General features: G+C 38.3%; 1 protein-coding gene across 1 annotated transcript in view; it reads left to right on the plus strand.

Moving 5' to 3' along the window:
• Positions 1-16,123, plus strand: part of LOC136281681 (myosin light chain kinase, smooth muscle-like) — a 20,755-nt gene extending 4,632 nt beyond the window's left edge. Inside the window, exons 2-8 of the mRNA XM_066168452.1 lie at positions 530-895; positions 4,239-4,529; positions 5,493-5,756; positions 11,261-12,890; positions 13,154-13,265; positions 13,417-14,597; positions 14,982-16,123. Of these exons, the coding sequence (XP_066024549.1) occupies positions 530-895; positions 4,239-4,529; positions 5,493-5,756; positions 11,261-11,304 (965 nt within the window). The 3' untranslated portion in view covers positions 11,305-12,890; positions 13,154-13,265; positions 13,417-14,597; positions 14,982-16,123. The remainder of the gene's footprint in view (positions 1-529; positions 896-4,238; positions 4,530-5,492; positions 5,757-11,260; positions 12,891-13,153; positions 13,266-13,416; positions 14,598-14,981) is intronic.
• Positions 16,124-20,971: the final 4,848 nt, after the last annotated feature.

Here is a 20,971-nt window from a genome sequence, read left to right on the forward strand (position 1 = left end):
CAACTAGTCCACATGAAGCCTTGTGTAATGCCTAACTTTGTGGTGTCAGTGAAGTACTCTAGGACAGTTGAGTAAGTGCACATCATCAGGTTGCTGGTTTGTTTACTACCACAGATGCATATAATTTTCTAGTTGCAAAACCAAATTTATCTCAAACCCAGAGTCCTCTTGGCTTTGTGCAGGTGTTGTGCTCATGTTGTTGTTGTCACTCATTGTGCTAAAATTTGTGTATAACAAAAGCAATGCTGCAATCTAGGCATGCCCCCATTCAAGTTATCTTCAAATGCTTAAAGTAGCACATTGTATGCCGATGGCTACATACGGTCATGTGATAAACCAAAAAGGCAGCAACATCTTCCTTGCAAATCATAAATGCATCAGCAGTCTCAACTTTGCCATGAAATCCCTATTTATAACAGGTTTTAACATGTCAAAAGTACATGTACTTCCATACAAATCTTCTGAGCAGAAATTAGCCTTCTTTAAGGTTGGCAGTTTTTGACCTGATGTCTTGTTTCTTTATTAACAGCAGAACAGGTACAACTAGAATCATCTTACAGTGGAAGCAATAGGACTGCAAAACTTGGTTCCTCTTTTGACTTCTCATGGAACTACTCTGGTAACTTACACAGAGTTGAATGGGGAACGAAAGAGAAGGGAATAATTGCTCTAGATGTCCTTCTATTTATCCTTGATAGAAATGGGCGTCTCATCCCTAATGTATCTCAGTACAATGGCCGTCGTTTTGGCAGCTGGAATCAACATTCACCTGGGCAAGTCATGTTCACTCTAAAGCCTATTAAAGCAGTTGATAACCAGGTTTTCCTCTTCAGATTTGTCCCAAATAACCCTTTGGCTCCAGAAGTGTTTGATATGGTGCAATTAATTGTGAAAGGTAAGATTTTTGATTATGTGATGAGTTGTTGTTTCATCATGGAGGGTAGTATAAATTTTCAGAATGGGCAAGTAATGCTAATGAATTTCAACAATTCTGATGGGAAATAACTTCAATGCACGCTGCAAACAAAAAAGTATTCAATGAAAAGTGATGTTGTGGCTTTGCCCTTAATAGAGCCGTCACAACAGTTTCCTCCTTTACGGTGTTGATAATAGGAAAAGTTAAATGCATGAAAACACAGAGTTTAGAGCAGAGAAGGTTTTCTTGATCAAGACCTTTAGGAGGGTTTTCAATTTTTTTTATGGCTGTTTTAAAAATGAACAAACCAAAGAAACTGAAACTTATGTGCTTCTGTTAACTGATTCCCAATAAGAGTATCCACTGCCACACCTCTCTCAGCAACCACCTCTTTATGGTATTACCATATCCTAACGGGTGTCCTTTGCTAACAAAATCATTAAAGCACTATAGAAGCATAACCATCACAAAGTATTCTATTGTTAATAGAAAGGTTGTGGAATGTATTGTCTGGCTAAAATTGTTCTGTTTTAGCTTGACCTAATTGCAAACTGCACAATGTTTCTTAGAGCAAATTAATCAGGTAACAAATCTGGCCATGCAAGTAAAACTTCTGTTTAATTTCAATCCTGGGGGTTGGTCTTTAAAACCTCGTGGAATTTTCCAATATTCCAATAACAGTTGAACCTGCATTAAGTGGCACCGTATTGAATGGGTGCTTGTCAAAGTCCCAAAATTTGTTCCTCATAATTACAGCAATTTTCATCTCTATTATGCAGTTACCTCTTTTAAGCAGTCACTGTCACCCTTGACTGAGTCCTGACAGCCTGTCTGTATTGTCTTCCACCTGTGTTGAATGGTCACTTACAGCAGAACCACTCAAATTAAACTAGAAATAATCTTTCATGCAAAATTTAATCCATAATATCCTGAAATCAATATTTGGTAGTGTTATTGAGTGACTTTTTGTACATTAACCCTTTAACTCCCAAGATCTGACTGCTAATTCTCTTCTCTGGCTGCTAGACATTTCCTTGTAAATAAGTGATAACAACTTTGACTGGAGAAGTTTGAGTATTCTCATTACCTGTTCGCCAGGGAGAAGGGTGAAGTTACTTGTTGATCACTGCTGGGAGTTAAAGGGTTAAGTAGTCAATTATGGCATAAAGTGACACTTTTATCATTTCTTTTACTCTATTCTGTGGAGCCTGTATTGAAGGGACCAATTGTCACAGTAGGGCATGTCTAAGCATCAAAACACAAATTCTAACAATTTCAATCATCTGCCATCTTGGCACATGGAACACATCAAAACAGATGAGAATACTCCAGTTTAGCGATCGACTAAGTTCCCTATTGTTATATTTTGAACAAACAAATCTATATTGATGGGTAATTTTAAGTTATGGACACTAAAGTTTGAAGAGATTCTCTTCTGGAATCATAAGAGTTCACTAATGCTGCAATAATTTTACCTTTCATGGCTGTTTTGGAGTAAGTTAATTGTGAATAAGCACTTTTTACAATGATTTTTTCAGCTTATAACAGAGGCATTTATGAGAACTATGCTTAGGGCTCAGTGCATACAATCCAAATGAATATTAAAGTCCTGATCAATTTGGTTACTGGTTGTGTTGCATCTAAACAAACATGCATCAAACAACTATGTCTCACAATTCTTAGATTGTTTTAATTTCCAGTAGTGATATGTATATTAAGAAGAAATCTGTTGGGATCTCATGTGATGAAGGGAGAAAAATACCATAATGCATCAGGTTCTTCATCACATGAAAACATGGCTTTCACTTTGTGCAAGAAATGCAGAGAAATGTAGTACAATTTCAAGGCAGAGAGTTGATCAATGGTGCTAGAATAGGTTCAGTTCCTCCTCTTATTGTTAAGTTGATGCAGGGTGAATTTTATGGGGTGCACGTGCCAGACTATGGCAAGGTAAGTTAGGAGTACTTTTGTACCTAACAGTTGAGTTAGCAAGTTTGAAGATAGTGCTTGTCTTATGCCTCACAATTACTTTATGGGATTAGCTCAACATAGTAAGTAATTTGAGCGTTCTTGTTGATATCATTTGTTAAATCTCCATTCTCTGTGCCCTCCTGGTACTTTGCTGACAGATGTGGAATTATAAGTCATATTGTGAAACTATCAGTATTTTTAATTCCTGTGGTGTTTGGAAACATGCTGTTTTTCACATGCAGCTTATGATGGTGCAATTTAGAACTCGGGTATCTTCAATTTTGGAATATTAATTTTTACAGCTGCATTACTTTGTTATTCATAATCTTTGTGATCTAAGCCCAATCAAACTCAGACAGCTGTTAGGTTTATATCTAGGAAGTCTTTGGACCAACATATCACTCCTTTTGGTGACCACTGATGCCAATTTATGTCAACTTTCTAAAAACTGGAAATGGCTATGCCAATAGAAACAAGAAGGTGTCCTATGGAATCTCAAGAGACTTGCAGCAAAACATATTTTGCCCTCGGCAGACCTGTAGTTGAATTTCACTGACCAATAATTTTGATTTTTTTTTTAACTTAAAAGGGGCTTCAGCACACTGTGACAGAACTTGCTAAGGGTTGTTGGTCAGTTGTAAGCAGCAATGATTGCTTAAACCACGAGCCCTTATCTGTTTCAGTTAGAATTTTGCAATTGCCTATCCTCATCAAATTTCTTTAATCTCTTGTGCTTACTGCCAGGCTTCTTTCACACTTTCATCTTATTACTCCTCTTCTTTTATCTTTCCCCACTCACAGTTTAGTCCTAGATGCAATTAGATAGCAAAGATTACCTTGTGCAACTTGAATCAGATGTTTCTGGAATTATAATTCAATAACCAGGATTTTTTTGCTGCAAAAGCCCCTTCTTATTCATTAAGGGTGATACTACAATTGGCTATTCACACTTTGGTGGGCTAAAGAATCCAGTTTGAAAATATGTTTTTGTAAGTAACCTAAGCATTTCAACATGTTACTAAACTTTTCACCGGAAACTCTCACCTTTTTGGAAAATGAGGAATTTAGCTAAATTACTAGTCACCTCCCATTAGGAACCACTGACTGGCATGGTATTCTAGGTTTGCTCATGTGGGAGGGTGAGTTGTGTTGTTTCAGGAGCAAAATCTTAAAAATTTTACTTATAAATCTTTTGATGCAATGAAATGTCATTTTAGTTTGCACACATGTAACACATTATCACAATTACTTTATGTTTCAAACCCTGACGCTCACTTTCACTGTTGTGACATGTGGATAAAAAGCAAGCTGGATGAGTTCCTTTATTGTAACCCTTTTGTTTTACTTTTAGGTCCTCCTGTTGTTGAGATCGTCCCTCCTGCACTGTCCACTTTAAAGGGTGTTACAGCAAGTTTTACCTGTAATGTGAAGGGTTTTCCTTTGCCAAACATTGTGTGGATGAAGCAGACTGGTTTCGGTGAAAATGAGATTTCTGCTAGCGGCGTCAATGTCCAAATAAACTCCCATAATGATTCATCTCAGTTAATCGTGCAGAATACTTCAACCACAGACTCAGGCTATTATATCTGCAAAGCTTCAAACTTCGTATCTAATACTGCAAGAGCCTTCCTTGGAGTTGTATGTAAGTTTCTTCTTGACATGTAGAAACCCCTATGTAAGCTAAAATAGCCTTATAAATGCAACCTTAATCCAGAAGCCAGTACTGAAAAATTGCAGTTTTGCCCTCTTGATCTCAAGAGTGTTAGTTGGTAACTTTACATCTTTAAGCCCTCTTTTTAATCAAATGAAGAATTTTTGGTTTGGTTGAGTTAATGACTGCATTTCGACATTATTATCAGTGTAAATGTAAAAGGTTAGTCGTCAAACGTTCTTTCATGTGTGTATTATTCTCAACATATCTAACGTATCCTTTGAAGAGGAATGTAAATTGAAAGGAAAAAAGAAAGAAAAAGAAAACGATCGAAAAAGTTTACATACATATGGCCAGGACTCGAACCTTAAACCTCCCAACTAGAGAGGAGTGGGTATATTAATTGCGCTAGGTACGCAGAGCATGCTAAGTTGAAAAGTTTTGCATTTTAACAATTAACATTGATGACCATTATTTTTATAAATCTACCCATTCTATTAATTTCTGCCCAGTCCCTTGCCGTCAGTTAACCTTTGTGCAAACTCTGTAGTAACCAAGTCCCTTTTTTGCCACAATTTTGGCATCGATAAGAGCTGTCCATAAACCCCTCTGCATTTTACACCACATTGCTTTTTTACTACAATACTTTGCATCTATACCACAGTAATACCCAAGTCCATGGCTGTACCCGTTTCCATAGGTGCACTCATGTCCATAGTTGCTCTTGTGTCCGTAGATGCACTCCTACCCGTAGGTGCACCCGTGTCCATCTCTTTAGCTGGATGTGCATCTGAACAAGGATTGCCATTTTATTTTAAGAAGTGCTGAAATTTTTTAGTGTATTTGAAAGCAAATTGAAGTACATCAAGGGGTACCATGGGGCAAAATGTGAGGGATGATTTGCGAAAAAAAATGTTTTTGAAAGAGGTTTCTTAATCTTAATTCTTTTTCAAGATGCAACTTCGTATGAGGATCCTGATTTGTGTCCCACAAGTTTTGATGCAACCAAAGGCGAGTCTGTCCTAATGTGCTGTCCTGTCCAGGGGTTTCCACCTCCTCAAGTTAGCTGGGAACTGCCAAATAGAACTCGGGTTGAAACAGGAAGCACTATTTTGCATGTCACAGTCAAGACTGAGAAGGACTTTGGACGCTACAGGTGCATTGCAAGGAGTCTGGAAAAGAATGTCCTAATGGCTAACATCACCATTCATAAGAGAAGTAAGTACAAACTTAAGATTTAGGTGAAATTTGCATCACCTCCTCTCCAGGGAGACATGACTACTGGTGAAAGAATCATAAACTACCCGGCTGGGGTAACGCCATTATTTTCCTATGTTTTGATAGAAACACTTGATTAGATGTTAAATAAATAGAGTAGCATTGACTGTGTTCTGTTCTGTTGTAAAGCACGCAGGAAGCGGCTAGAGTTAGAAAGAAGTGTTGGGAGAAACACGAGACGTATTGTGATAGCCTTCCAGGTTGACATCTATGCAAATATTATAGGTTACACTTTGATTGCAATTTCTCTGTCAATGCGCTGACATCATCGGCTAGTCCATGTATTTCAAGACAATATCCTTGGATTCGGTTCCCATTCATGTACTTGCGGATCAGTTCACGACTTTCTTAACATTATTCAATTCCTTGTGACTCAATTTCAGTTTTGTCTTGAGCTTAAGAATGAGTTCCTATTTGAGTAGATATCAGAAGAAGTTTTCGAGTATCCTTCACGGTTGGTTCTTCTCTTTATCTGTGATCCTATATTTTCTAACAGACATACGAATCGGCTGTTTCTTTTATTTGTTTTTTGACAATACTTGTTGAAAACGAAAAAGCATCCCTGAAATTTTTTGCGTTCGATGAAGGAGGACGCAGTTCATAATCTTTTGAGTCCTTTGCTTTGAAGAGTGACTTTTTTTAAGAGTTTTTCGTCGATCGTCTGCAGTTTGGAGCGGATATCTAAAGACTATGTCGTGGTTTTCATAATGGTCTATGGATGGTAGTCTGTAAAGCAGATATCTGAAGACTACACGCGGTTCGACGGTAGTCTGAGCTATTATTATTATCAAGGTCTTAAAGGGATGTTCCACTCTGTAGCCATAAAAACGGTGTATTCCATTGGAGTTGAAGATTTCAATTACACCTGATAGATTACACTCGGTTGTTCTAATATATCACTACAACGTGTGATCAAATGCAAGTGGCTACCGAGTACTACAACTCAGTTTTGTTTCGTGCTCGTTTGACTTGTTTGATTTGATACAATGAAAGGATCACTTGGCACGAGAAATTTCCTTTTTTCATTGCGAAATTTCTGGAAATCGACAAGCAAAAACCTTGGTCACGGACTAATGCACCATCTCTTGTCAAGGCAAGTATGGCTAACTCTTAAGAGTCTCAACTTGCTCGCTCCGAGGTGAGGACATCGTGGGAGAAACCATCTAAGACGGCTAAACGATAGACCTATCAATGTTAGAGAGTCAGCAAAACTTCCAAGAGAAACGACGTGGTGCAAACCAAAGTAACTTATTAAATATTCCAGTTGACATCTTTTCAGCTAAGACAACCTCTCATGGGACCTTGCCTTCAACAATCCATGGAAATAATTATCAGAAATCAAAAGTAACCGTGGCACACTTGAATGTACGATCTTTGAAGACAAGAGAGCATTTGATTGAAGTGAGGAATTTAATGGATTAAAAGAAGCATACAATCTTAGCAATTGCAGAATCTTGGCTAAATTCAAGTGTAAAGAACGCTGAGGTCGAAATTGATGGATACAGTTTGTCAAGACTGGACAGGTCGAGAAAGATAAAGAATGAGTCTGGTGGTGGGGTGTGCGTGTACATGCGCAAGACCCTGAAGTCTAAAGTACTAAAAGACCTATCCGGAATATTAGACACTGGTTTTCACCAATCATGGATGCAATTTCAGCTCAAAACGATAAGATATGTGAACGAGTAGCTTTAAATTAATTCACTGAATATGCAACAAAGAGAAACTGTCTTAGTGGACACCAGAGTGGGAATAAGAAACGGCATTCGACAGAGACACTCAATATTTTGACGTCAGATCTAGCCCTGGAGGCAATGGATCGCAAGCAAGTCACTGCCTTGGTGTTGTTAGATCTTTCTAAGGCATTTGACAACATTGATCACATGTCCTTGTTAAAGAACCTACGTGCAACGGATACCTCTAAAGAAGCAATAGAATGGTTTAGAGGCTACTTGACCGGAAGGAAGCAGTCGGTGAGAATTGGTTGCAAAACATTTGAACCCCGCTTAGTCTCGTATGGCGTACCACAAGGATCAATCTTGGGCCCGGCATTGTCTAATATCTACATCAACGATCTACCATCTGTACCTAAGGTAGGGTCGTTAGAGTGCTATGTTGATGACTCACAGTTATACCTCTCATTTCCAATACGTGATGCCACCTTAGCCGCAGATCAGCTGACAGAAGATATTCGGAACATAGCCGCATGGAGTTGCAAGAACAGTCTACTCCTTAACCCGGAAAAGACAAAACTTCTGGCTCTGGGGACTCTGCAGATGCTGACGAAGATACCAGATGATCTAAGCATTACACTACTCAGCAAGGAAATTACGTCATTTAAGTCTGCGAAAAACCTGGGAGTTAAAATGGACTGTAATCTAACGTACCACGAACATATAACTCAAGTAACTTCGAAATGTATAGGTAGCCTTTGTCAGATTAATCGCGTTAAATATCTGTTTGATAGGTGTACGTTGATCACTATAATTGATTCTCTAGTATTCAGTAAATTATTGTATTGTTCATCAGTATGGGCTAATACCACCAAGAAAAACATGGAGCTATTACAAACAGTGCAAAACTTTGCAGTCCGGATAGTTTCTGGCACGAAGAAATTTGATCATGTTACACCTATTCTTAAGCAGTTACAGTGGCTGCCAATTATGAAACAACTTGCGGTATGGGATGCTACCATGGTATTTAAATGCTTAAACGGACTTGCACTTCCATATCTTTGTCAGAAGTTCAAAACCAGATCGGAAGTGCACAACTGCAATACTAGGAATAGGGACCGCCTACATATACCACTCGGTAGGACGGCTGCAGGTTAGCGTGTATTTACTTTCAGAGGCCAAAAGCTATGGAATAGTCTCTCAGATGAGTTTCAGTCTATCACTAATTTAGATGTATGTAAAGCAAAAATAAAACAGCATTTTTTAAGGGTATTTTTGGAAAACTAAGTTTTAGATATTTGACATTGTAAATTAATCTGAAAAGCGTTTTTGAGGAGTTTAATAAAGTTACCACTACTACTACCATGGTGACCACCGAGTGCTACGACTCAGTTCGTTTGATTCGAGATCACAATGGACCACTTGGCACAATGGCCACCAAGCACAACGACTCACCTCGTTTGATGCAAGACCATAATGGATCGTCCAGCAGCATGGCAGTCAAGTATTACTGGAAAAGCTCTAGGAACAATATTGTCTAGTTGACATGTAAGCCTTTTTTTCGCCACTTTGTAATTTGAAGCAAAATCGATGAAGTTTAAAAGCATTATATCAGGAATGGTTTTAACATGCTTCTCGCATGTTGCAAAAATGTTAAGTAATGAGCCATTTTTAAGAAGTTCCCCATCACTTGAACTTCTACTGATTCTGCGGGAGCCATTCAGACTAACAGGTATGACAACAGAAGATGAGCTGACAACTTTAAGAGACAGAAGAGAGGACTAAATGGACAACAATGCATGAATTTCCTGCACCACGAACGCTTTGATTCTTTCACAGTAACAGCGGGTTTTGTGCTTATTTAATTTTAGGGGCAACTAAACATCCTCTTTCTATATACGTCCCTCCGCCACCATTTTCCACACCAATAATTCTGTGAGAAGAGAACAAAACACATCTGGCTACCTCAACAGCACGGACATCCCTATCATTTGTTGCGACTCTACCTGAGAAGATCCACTGTTACTAAAGCATTAAAGAAAATAAGGCACTTTCAAATTATCATGACTCCTTCTTTATCCCTTGAAAATGTTTTACACGCACTATTCTCCATTTCTCCCCAGACGAATAGTAGAGCTCTTCTCAAAGTGCCTTGTTACGGTATAATCTTACCGACAGGGAGAACTCTATTCCTCTATAAACTTCACCTCTTTGTTGAACGACGTGTAGTTTTCTTGTTCAGGAGCAACTCCAATAAACAATACACTAATTATCCTCGATGAACATACTTAATCCCACTACGGTCTAGATCCTAAGTAACTTTCTTTCGGTGAAGCCTTCCAAACAGTCAGTCACTCTTGACATCAGAAACTTACTACTACTACACGACTGTTCTTTTACACTTTAGCAAAGTATTCTAGAATATTCATACAAATGTAATTATCGAAAACATGGTGATTTTACACCATGTATGAGTTGCAATGTTTTTTGGTATTTCCGTGCCAAAAAGCTACAAACAATCTAAAATTTCTTTTCCTCGCTAAAGAAGGTGTAAAGATCCGAAAAAGCATTCGGAGATACCTCTGTGGGTTACGGTTTTTTTTTTGGTCGTCGAAACAACCTTTCGCCATATATCTCCTTCTGGCGAGTTGCAATGTTTGTCCCATGGCGATCTCAGAAATCTTTGCGCAAACACAAGGATCCTATTGCTGGCAACTCATTCATTAATGATGTATGATCGCGCTGCCTCACGCTGCGAACAGAGAGGTTGTCAATATTTTCACCGGTTGGTTTTCTTCGGTGAAGCCATAAAGCGTGACACAAACTTCTTCTCTCAAGATCATGAAGCGGTCTTAGGTCTTAGGTCTCAGTCAAAGTGAGATACTCTGATTGGAAATGGAATCTCGTCAATTTCTCTGCCTAGAGAAAAAGATCAGTTAACGATTGGTGGAGCAAAAACAGAGAGACAAAAAAGAGAATATAAAAAAATACCCAACAGTTCCTGAGAGATGGAGAATTATCATTTGTATTTGGTTGAAAGAAATTGAAAAAGATTCAAGCGTCAGTGCTTCTTCTTTCTTGTTCAATGGTGAAAAACTTATCAACTTTTCAGCAACTCTTTCAACAGATGCGGAATTCGTATGGGGATATTACACAAAAATAGTTCGAGATCGTTTACGTGAAGGACTACTCTCAATGACACTGTTTTGACAGAAGAATAAATCTAGGCACAGCATAATTTCTTTGCGAGAAGATACAACGATGATATTTGAAAAATCGTCTCCCAAACCATCAACACCCGATTACCTGACAAGAGGATCATTCAAGAGAATCGTTCAGGAGAATCGTTCGAGAGGGTCATTTGAGATTATAATATTCACACCCTCTTCAGATCTCACTCGTGAGTTGTGAAGAGGGTGTGAGTATTAATCACCAGTGAATAATTCAAGGTTGTCTTGAAATCAAGGTTAAATTCATGAGTTGCCTTTAAAATCAAGGTTGTTTTCAAAAATGCTCCAGAATCCCCGTTTTCTATCTAATAAAGCTCCCTTCCATTGTACAGCATGTATACGAAATGAGATTTTAACCAAACGAAACAAAATCGATTTAGTGAGAGGGAAAACGTCTCTAATCAAGCTGGCCAAAGTTGAAGGTCAGTGCTGGTCAACGTTGTTATTGTCCAGCCTGGTAACCTTGTTCCCCACAAATTATTGTTTTCATTATGTTTCTCAATCTTTATTTTATTTTATTACTATTTTGCTTTCCTTTTTTCAGTATCTGGGATAGACAAAGAAAAAGGTACGTGGAACGCTTGTTGAGAGCACCTTACAACCTCTATCAAATATCACTACATTTGAGGGTAACTACATGCGAAATCGTGCTTTGATTATTCAAAAGGTGTTCACTTTCCCAAGCTTTTATTTCTAGCCCAATATGCTCGATCCCCAATTATTAATATTACATGTACGCGGTCAGAGCCGTCAACCTCGTTCACCGGATGGTTTCTTTTTCGAGTTTGCGGAAAATTTAGATCTCCTGCATATTTGATCCTTGTCAAAGGTAAGGTCAAATATGTTGTTCAGATTTGATATCAATTGTTGATGAGCATCTTGAACGATATCAGATATTTTACGCTTTTGACTCTGTATTCTATGCTAGTCATGGGCGATTTTAAATGTGGAAAGTGTGTGACATTACTTTTGACGTGGGTCAAAGGTAAAGCCAGATATGGAAGAACTTTGCTGATTCTTGTTAACGTCTATAACAACTGCATAGCAAAGCAGTATTTTAAATTGCCACGTATTTATTTTTGACTTTGGTCAAAAGTTACATGAAATTACATTCTATCTCATCTCTGAAATGCGGATGAGATAAATGATTAACAGATAACTGAACAAGGTTGTGCAAAATATCGTGATATTTGCTAGTGGTGAGAAGATCAACTGTTTGTCAAAGCTGAAAGTGGGAGTACATACTGGTTGATCTGCGAAATACCAAAAAATGACGATATTATGCAAAAACCGATAATAACTGACAAAAGATGGGACGCATGGAGAATTCAGTCTCAGTGAAGATGACCTGATATTGGAGGAATAACTGCCGGAGCCCCATCTATACGCCTGCCAGTTCATATGAAAGTAAGTAACATCATAACCCTTCTGCTCAATCAAAAACATCAGTAAATACAACCCCTGCTGCTACCAGAAAAATTTGCTTTCAAGTTACACTTCTCATTACTTACCGCCGAATGGTTTTCGTCAAAAAGTAACGACTCAAATGAAAAAAGCATGATAATCTGCTTAGAGTATTGATGAAAACATTTGTTTCGGCCTTGGAATACGTGAAGATAAAATAAATCGTTGGAAATGACGCTTTTGGTCAGGTTATTTTTATAATCGGGTGCTAAACGAAAGAGAGGGTAAGAGTCTACCCCGACCTATGGTATGTTGGAACAACAACATAAACGTTCTTCGTCAATTTACAGTACTTACCCCAGTTCATACGTCAGCACGCGTTTATGGCCATGAAATTAAGTACAAAATCTTACTTTTTCCATTTTATTATGTATTTATACTTAAACAGGCATCTCAAGTTAATTGAATAAAGTGGTATTAAGAGATGTCGAACCAAGCCAGCCTGGTTCAAGCAGACTCACCCAGGTTCTTGCAGTGTACAAGGATCTCAGGGACGCCAACAAAGATCATATTAAAGCGCAAAATGCAGTCCCAGGTGCTGAATAGGTGCCTCTACGTCCATTCACATGCTCCTGGAAAGCTTTTAGTGATCACGTGACCATAAGAAAGCGTTATTAGTAGTGTTGCTTTCCGCCAAGTTATCAAGGGAACTGTAGTGGGACTTCGAGGGAGGCCTGGGACGATTACAGTAGCTATAAAGATCCAAAAAAGTAAGATCTATTTTATGATTTTCGGACGTTAGGGATGAAATAACGTCAACCGTTTTGTTCTGTTTTGTTCATTCCCATTAAATTAAAGGGTTCGCTGTAGGTCTAACTGAAAACCATCTCCTAACCTTAAACCTAAACCCCAACCCTACCCCTAAGCAATGGAACGGAGTATTATTTGAAGTTTTTCTCAGCCACTTGATTTTTCATCGTTACGTTGCCATTTTGCCCATTGCTAACGTTGCTCTTTGCTTTTAACTTCCCAGTCAATGCTGCAGAATCGGACAAATCGGAGGTTTGATGAAAGAACTTGAGACAATGAAGCAGCTGAAACCATACCCTCACGTCATCAGACTTCTGGGATATGTTGTGGAATCGGTATGCTCAATTAGGTTGTATGGGTCTCATTGAACTTTGCGACATAAAGCGTATGAGGCTGATTTTATCACAGATGGTCTTTTATTTTGGCTCGTTTTTTTGGGACTTAAAGTCTCTCGTAAGTGATTGGATTATTTGCTTCATACTTTAGGAGCACTTCGCAGAGTCACTTCTGGTATCTATGGAATATGTTTCATTTGAATGAGTCAGCCGTGTTTTGTCTCAGCTTTCCGTTCGATCGTCCACCGAGACCTCGCGGTACGTAAAAAGAAACATGCAGAAGTGACAGACTTTGGAATGGCTAGAGACGTCCAACAAGAGCATATTTATGAAAGATAGGTAAAGGTAATCCGATTATTGCCAGTGGCTAAGATTTAAAAAAAAAGTCCTCCTCTTCTGATCTTTTGCGATGAAAGATGACGTATCATTACTTTGAAATTTACCGCCATCAAAAATATGTCTGATTTACTGCCTAATGAAAACGTTTACATCCAGTTTAGCTTCCTAATGAAGGGCTGGCCCATCCTTCTGTAAAGAGGAAGCCTAGGAGGCGTTGTTGTACGGCACCTGTACCACAAACACTAGCGTTTAAGTGAAATTTTTCATTTCTTTTGGTGACAGTGGATTATTTATTATTTTACAGTTAATAACAATTGCATGGCCAAGTTGTAATTTTGAAGCTTTTCCAAAGAAGATACTGATTTTTATTTCATATATTGCTACATTTTAACATATTGGTAATTGATTCTATGGGCCCACTACCATAACCTATTTTTGCTTTGTCAGGTGGAATTATGGAGTTGTCTTTGACGAGATTTTCACCATAGTTAACACCTGATGAAACTTGATCAGACTGTGATAGTGGTTTACTTTAGACTGGAGTACGTTTCTTGTACTATTCTTCAAACTCATGTTTTAGAATTGATGAAAGGAATCCATTCGGGTGGAGAAAAGAATTTGCATTCTGCTGCAGATGAAGAAGAAGGTACTGAGTTGAGGTTTATATCCTGTTGCACCAAGATGCACATTACTTCTTTTTCAGGTGGTTCAACGAATCCACGTTTTGATGACAGGAAAATTGCAAACTTGCTTCAGCAGGGATTCCGAATGCCTAAAACACAGCACATGGATTTGGCACTTGTCCCTCTCTTTCCTTTTTTATGCTCATTGAAAGAAACATTATATGCATCTCGCTGTCATGATAGTGCTCATTATATGTGTAGATCGATATTAGCTACCAGATAATGATGAGATGCTGGCAAAATGACCCGGATGCGAGACAAACATTCACTGAATTGAAAAGAGCTTGAAGACATGGGAACCCTGCTCGAGGTAAGACTTGTGATGGACGTGGCAAGTTACCAATTTCCTTTAAATCAACGTTATCTCATTCAGATGTCCTCTTTTCTGTTATATCACCAAGGTTCCCCGACCAGCATTGTTAACAAAAATCTCTCTCGGGATTGTTTTTTATGTAATTTTTCACTGATAAGGGTATCAGTATATTTCAGCAATAGCCCTTTAATCTTATTTGATAAGGCGATCGGAGGAACGTAAAACTTGGATTCGACTAAGGAATTGTTAACCCTTTGATAATTACACTAAATCCGTGTGTAATTGGCCCTGCACGCTGATAGCGCATTCGGTGACTGCTCTTAGCGTAAAGGAGGCAAAATAGTCTTACCACTTCTGTTAAAATCTATTTTTCCTCTGCAGAGGCTGATTAGCATGAAAATGTGGGACAAGAATTTGGACGCAAGAGTTGAAGATCTAGTAGAATAGTTGGGTAAAACGTACTCAGGCTTTTGAGGGTCAACTGTTTGAACACCTCGCAATCAACATGTCAGCCTAAAATGGTCACTGGGTCGGAGACGCCAGTGTTTATTTAGCGGTTAAGCTAATGCTTATAACTGTTCACAAGAAAGTCGAAACGAAGAAATGAAATGTTACTAATGGTTAAAAAGAGCTTTTCCAAAAATCACTTGAAAGATCTTGTTTGAAGACTTAGTGGAAGTTTTGTCTTCAAAATTGTTCTTTGCCTGTTTTTTCTTTTTACAAGTAATGTAACTCGACGTTGGTGCTTACACTCGATCAAATTGTTCTTAAGTTCTTTTCCAAAAAAATTATGAAAGTGGCTTTTAATGTAAGGTCTGAAAATTTCTGAAATGAATCTGTCTGCATGATGATGCCTCGCAAGGAACGTCTGAAATAATAGCTAGCAATCCCATGTGTGTTTATCTTGATTAGGTTTGTAGATCGTAATTTACCTCTGAGGACTGATCTGAGCCAGGCAGCCTCACCTGAAAAGAAAGTAATACAGCTGAATTTATTAAAATGGCTTCTTCTATATTTAAGAGACATTTATGTTTCACAGTTACTACAGAACAACAGATGTAGTCGATAAATTTCATGAAGTCAATGACAAACACGGTGTACCGTCTGGTCAGTATTCTCGTTTTCTCAGTTGCACTTAATAACAATACGGGACAAATGATCCTTCGACGACCGAGGAAGAGTTGGGAAAGGGGGGCAAGGAGCTCCTCGCTTTTCAGGAAATATCCACCGAGCATTTTGGAGGAAATTTGTCTCTGGCCAATGCTGCCAATGCTTAAGTTGTTGAAGGGAAAAGTGGCTTATTGTCAATCTTTTTAAAAAGACCAAAAAGTCAAACACAAGATATGTGTTATATCACATTGAACAGGTATAACCCTTAAATATTTTTTCTTATGTTGCTCATCATGAGGTTGTAATGTTCTTCTATTTCCCAAAGAGTGTAGCATTTTATCTATATATCTGCATCTCGTTAAAGAGGTTATTGCTCATTGTGTTGGTAAGTAAAAATAAACTGTCTAATCGTTTGCCAGGTCATCATGGGTTTAACGAGGACCAAAAATTTTGTCAGGAAAAGCAAAGAGTAAGATAACACTTTTTCGCCTTAACAAACTTTTCTCCTTCCATTTCTTTTGCCCAGGCCTCTTCAAAGTTTCGGGAAATGTGACAAATTCACCTCTTTTGGGCAGTGCAATACGCGATGTAAACGAAATATGCAGATCGAGATCCTGAGCGAAGTCCTAGAAGAAGGTCAAAACTCTGCCGGCCCAGACACCCCCGAATCATTACGCCTTTATTATTTGGTACTAGCAAGAGCCCATTACTCCTGGTACAAGCATCGTAAAACAGTCTTTTAGCCCTACCTCGCCCACTTTTTAATATTTTGGATTTTCTCTTTCGACAAATTAAACTTGGATAATTTTTTAACTTAAGAGCGGAAAAAAAACCCAATTATGAAAATTTGATCTGGGGACCAATATCATTGAAGTGAAAGTATTATGGGGTCAACAACTGGGTTAAAATCTTCAATTTGTCCCACCAGATGGACGAAAATAAAACTTATTTTCCCTTTATCTCATCATGATCGATTATATCATGGAGTAACTAATTTTTTTTTTCTCTTAAAATCGGAAATGCCGTTACGCAATGAACGAGTTATCGCTGTCAAACAGTGTGGAGGAAAAATTGGTGCAAACTCTCTTCTATGGAGCTTATAATATATAGATCTAGCCGAGCCTAAAAGCGGAGCTCCGGTCAGTGTACTTTTCAGCCATTCATTGTAATAAAACTGTTCAGCTCTGGCTGTGAAGGAGGTTGTACAAGGGCATTTAGGGACTGGTCCACCTCGTGTTCGTGTAGCAGCTTCTCGGCTGATTTTACATCGGGCATAGAGGTAAAAGTATCAGAGATGTTTTTAGATGACATGGTTTGCAGATACACGAGGAAGCTGATATCAATCATCAAGATAGAGGGAATCAGGAAAATTGCTCCCTAGAAAATTGATGCAATTTGATTTTCTCGCACTTCTTACTAAGTACTGACTGAGTTTGCGCGTCTGGATTGCGTTATTATTTCGCTTGTGATCCGTTGGACTTCCCTTTCCGGCCCCAGGAATAGGGGTACTCTCAAGCATCGCCACAGAGGTTAGATCAGGGGAACCCTACCTCGATTATATGCAGTAGTCCTTGGAAAAGAATCCACGGTTGATAAACAAGAAAGAGGAGTTGAAAACTGTTTGTTACAATTTTTTTCGATTTGCGTGACTTTCATTAAGTTTCGTACGCATGCGTAATCGATATCGGTGCTATGATTCACTCTCATTCGACACATTCGCCACATTCGCAAGTTTCACGCATGGCTTACTCTGAATGGAGTGTGTATCCGAAAGGAGAGTTTCTACAATTCATGCAAATGTTCCAAGTGTATAGCTAACATCGAGTTTTCCTCTATAAATTGCACCATTCGCCATGTTGTTTAGGCATTTTTACCGACTACGACCGACAATTTCACGAGAATGATCGTGACACTCGGTCCCAGTCTCAAATCTCGTCTATCCCTTCAAGTAACTTCCGTTAGGATTTAGGCACAACCTTCCTCATTGAAGCATCAGCAAAAGTCTGATGAGATGGTGTCTTTCCGTGATAATGAAATTTACTTGTTCTTTCTTCTGCTGGTAAAGTTTCACGGGTCAGGTAAGTGTGAAATTTATTCTGCCGGACAAAGGATTTTAAGTGTTTTTTTACCATGTGTCATTTGAAGCTTAGACACCGAAAACGCCGACCCTTGCTTTCTGAACGTGATGTTCGTCAGAATGATTTCCAAACACCAAGATGGCTTTCAACAGTTTTTGTATTTCAAAGTTAAGATATGATGTTAGGATTACAATCACGAGATAAATGAAGTCTGACTAACTATGATGCGATGGAAATCAAGAGCAAAGGATTTTATGCTACAAGTGGCAACAATACCATACGTTCAGAATTCAACATCAACATTAAAACTGAAAAGAAGAGTGTGCTTTTTGCCTTGAGGAATGCTACAATGTAGGCCTGCCTGCATTTAAATTGTCTATGCATGCTTAAAGTAGCACCTTGTATACTGGCAGTTGTACAGTCTTTTGACAAACCAAATTTTCTCAGCTTAATGGCTTACCAAAAATTATTATAGTCTAAAATGGAGACAGGAACATCTTCCTTGAAAATCATAAATCCATCAGCAGTCTCAAGTTTGCAACTGAATCCCTATCTATAACAGGTTTTAACATGTGTCAAAAGTAAATACACGGTACATGTCAGATGCCCTCAGTATGCATTAGAATCCTGTGCTTTGTATTGTCCCAGACTGCATCATGACTGTCAGCAAGGTGTTGGCAACCTGTCAGTAGAATGTTGGTAACTTTAAGTTGAATATTGCCATAAAAAGTTATATGATTTACAACCCCTGATAATTGTATTGAAAAGATAAAATGAAACTCTTAAAAGTCTCTGGCCCTTTTATGTGAGTTCAGCAAAATTTCTGGGCAGTTCTCTTCCCACACTCACTTTGGCTCTCAGCCTGGTCACCGTTTTGGATTTTTAACTTTCTCCTAATCCCCCTCTGAATTTTGCATGCGTCTACAAGTAAATTAGTTCATCGTGTTTGACTTTAAATTTACTCGGTGGCTCCTAAAGGAGCTGTTTGTTTGTTAAAAGAGAGACAAATTTTGATTTAAAAAAATCAATCATCAAATTTGACCGGTTACACAGCTTGTCGCCTCTCATGTGCATGTTAACCATCACTATCAGGTTTCACCACAGTCTTCTCTCACAAACTGCTTCTAGGTTCTTTAACGTAACCCACGCTATCATGGAATCAGTGTACATAAAAACAAGATATATCTTTATACATATAGCAACATTGAATGCACCGGGAATGCATTTCTTGCCCTTTCTAGTTTTGGTGGCATTTTGGAGGAATTTCAAGCATTGATAATAAGTTTTAACATCCAGTTTTGAATGCAAAAAATGCACATATATATGCCTTGGTCCCGTTTTGTAAAATGGTAAATATGGTTGTCTAACAAAGCTTATTTCACCACCTGTCGCTAAACCTGTTGGTTACCTCTCTGTGGCCTGTCACGTTTAGTGTCAGCCAACTTTGACTGACTGTTGGTCTGACAGTTGGCCATCTGTCAGTGGAGGGGAGGTGTTCTTCACAATTACCATATTGAGTGGACTTTTTGTACATTAAGTGGTTGCATTGCTATGGCATAAAATTGACACTTTGTATCATTTCTTTGGCAATACCCTATTCTGTGGAACGCTTCATTAGAGGGATCATATCACCAGTGTGGGCATGAGCATCCAAAAGGCCAAACTATTTCAATGAACTGCCATCTTGGATTTTGAACTTCATGTAAATATATGGCTTGGAACGCATCAAAACAGATTAGAATACCTTTTTCAGTGACTAACCAAATTTTCTCTTGCTATATTTTGAACAAGAAAACCTCTATTAATGGGTAATTTGAGTTATGAACAGTAAAGGTTGAAGAGATTCTCTTTCGGAACCTTAAGAGTTCACTCACTGTGATAATTTTTACCGTTCACAGCTGTTTTGGAGTAAGTTCATTGTGAATAAGTACTTTTTATAATATTTTTCAGCTTCTTACAAAGGCATTCATAAGAATAAAGTCCTGATCGATATGGTTACTGGTTGTGTTGCTCTGAACAACCATGCATCAAACAACAGTGCCCCACAATTTGTGGCTTGTTTTAATTTCCAGTAGAGATATGTATGTTAGAACAAACCCCCCACGGGTCTCATGTAATGAAGGGACAAAAATACCATGATGCATCATGTTTTTTCATCACCTGAAAACAAAGCCTTCAGTTCGAGCATAAAATGTAGAGAAATTAGTACAATTTCATGGCAGAGGGGTGATTAATGGTGCTGCAAATAGGTTCAGTTCCTCCTCTTACAGTTAAGTTGATGCAGGTTGGATTTTCTGGGGTTTTGACCATGGCAAGCTGAGTTATGAGTACTTTTGTCACTAACCTTTTTGAAGGTACTTCATGTCTTATGTGTCACAATTAATTTATGGGATTAACTCAACTTAGTGAGTAATTTGACATTTCTTGTAGATATCGTTTGGTAAATTTCCATGAATTGTGCTTTCTGGTATGAAGCGCACAGATGTGGATTTATATGTCATGAAATTTCTGCCGTGCCCCAGGCTGTCATTTGACCTTTGTACAAAGTCTGTTCTAACCAAGTCCTTTTTCTCTTTTTCTCTTTTTCTCTGCACAATGATGATGGTTAATATTTATAAATTGTATTTGATTCTATTGTGTTAAGTCACTTGAATGTGTCTGGTAATATAGCACAAGTAAAACAAGTAGATAAATATTACCCATGGATTTGAAACATAAATACACAAAATACATGAAATTCTCTATTTAACCTCCCCCTCCTCCCCCTTCCCCCCCCCCCCCCAAAAAAAGGAAATTATTTTCTAGATTCAACTACACACTAGTTGGTTACTTTCTTGAACTAAAATTACCATTCAATTAGTTTTCATTTGATCATCATAAACCAACACCCTTCTTCGAAATTACTGCTAAGGCAATTGCAACAGTCAAACAGTTCAATCAGTATTAATTAATATGACTTCCTGTCCAACTAGTCCACATGAAGCCTTGTGTAATGCCTAACTTTGTGGTGACAGTGAACTACTCTAGGACAGTTGAGTAAGTGCACATCATCAGGTTGCTGGTTTGTTTACTACCACAGATGCATATAATTTTCTAGTTGCAAAACCAAATTTATCTCAAACCCAGAGTCCTCTTGGCTTTGTGCAGGTGTTGTGCTCATGTTGTTGTTGTCACTCATTGTGC

This window comes from Pocillopora verrucosa, chromosome 6 (assembly GCF_036669915.1).
Source record: "Pocillopora verrucosa isolate sample1 chromosome 6, ASM3666991v2, whole genome shotgun sequence".
Classification (NCBI taxonomy): Eukaryota; Metazoa; Cnidaria; class Anthozoa; order Scleractinia; family Pocilloporidae; genus Pocillopora; species Pocillopora verrucosa.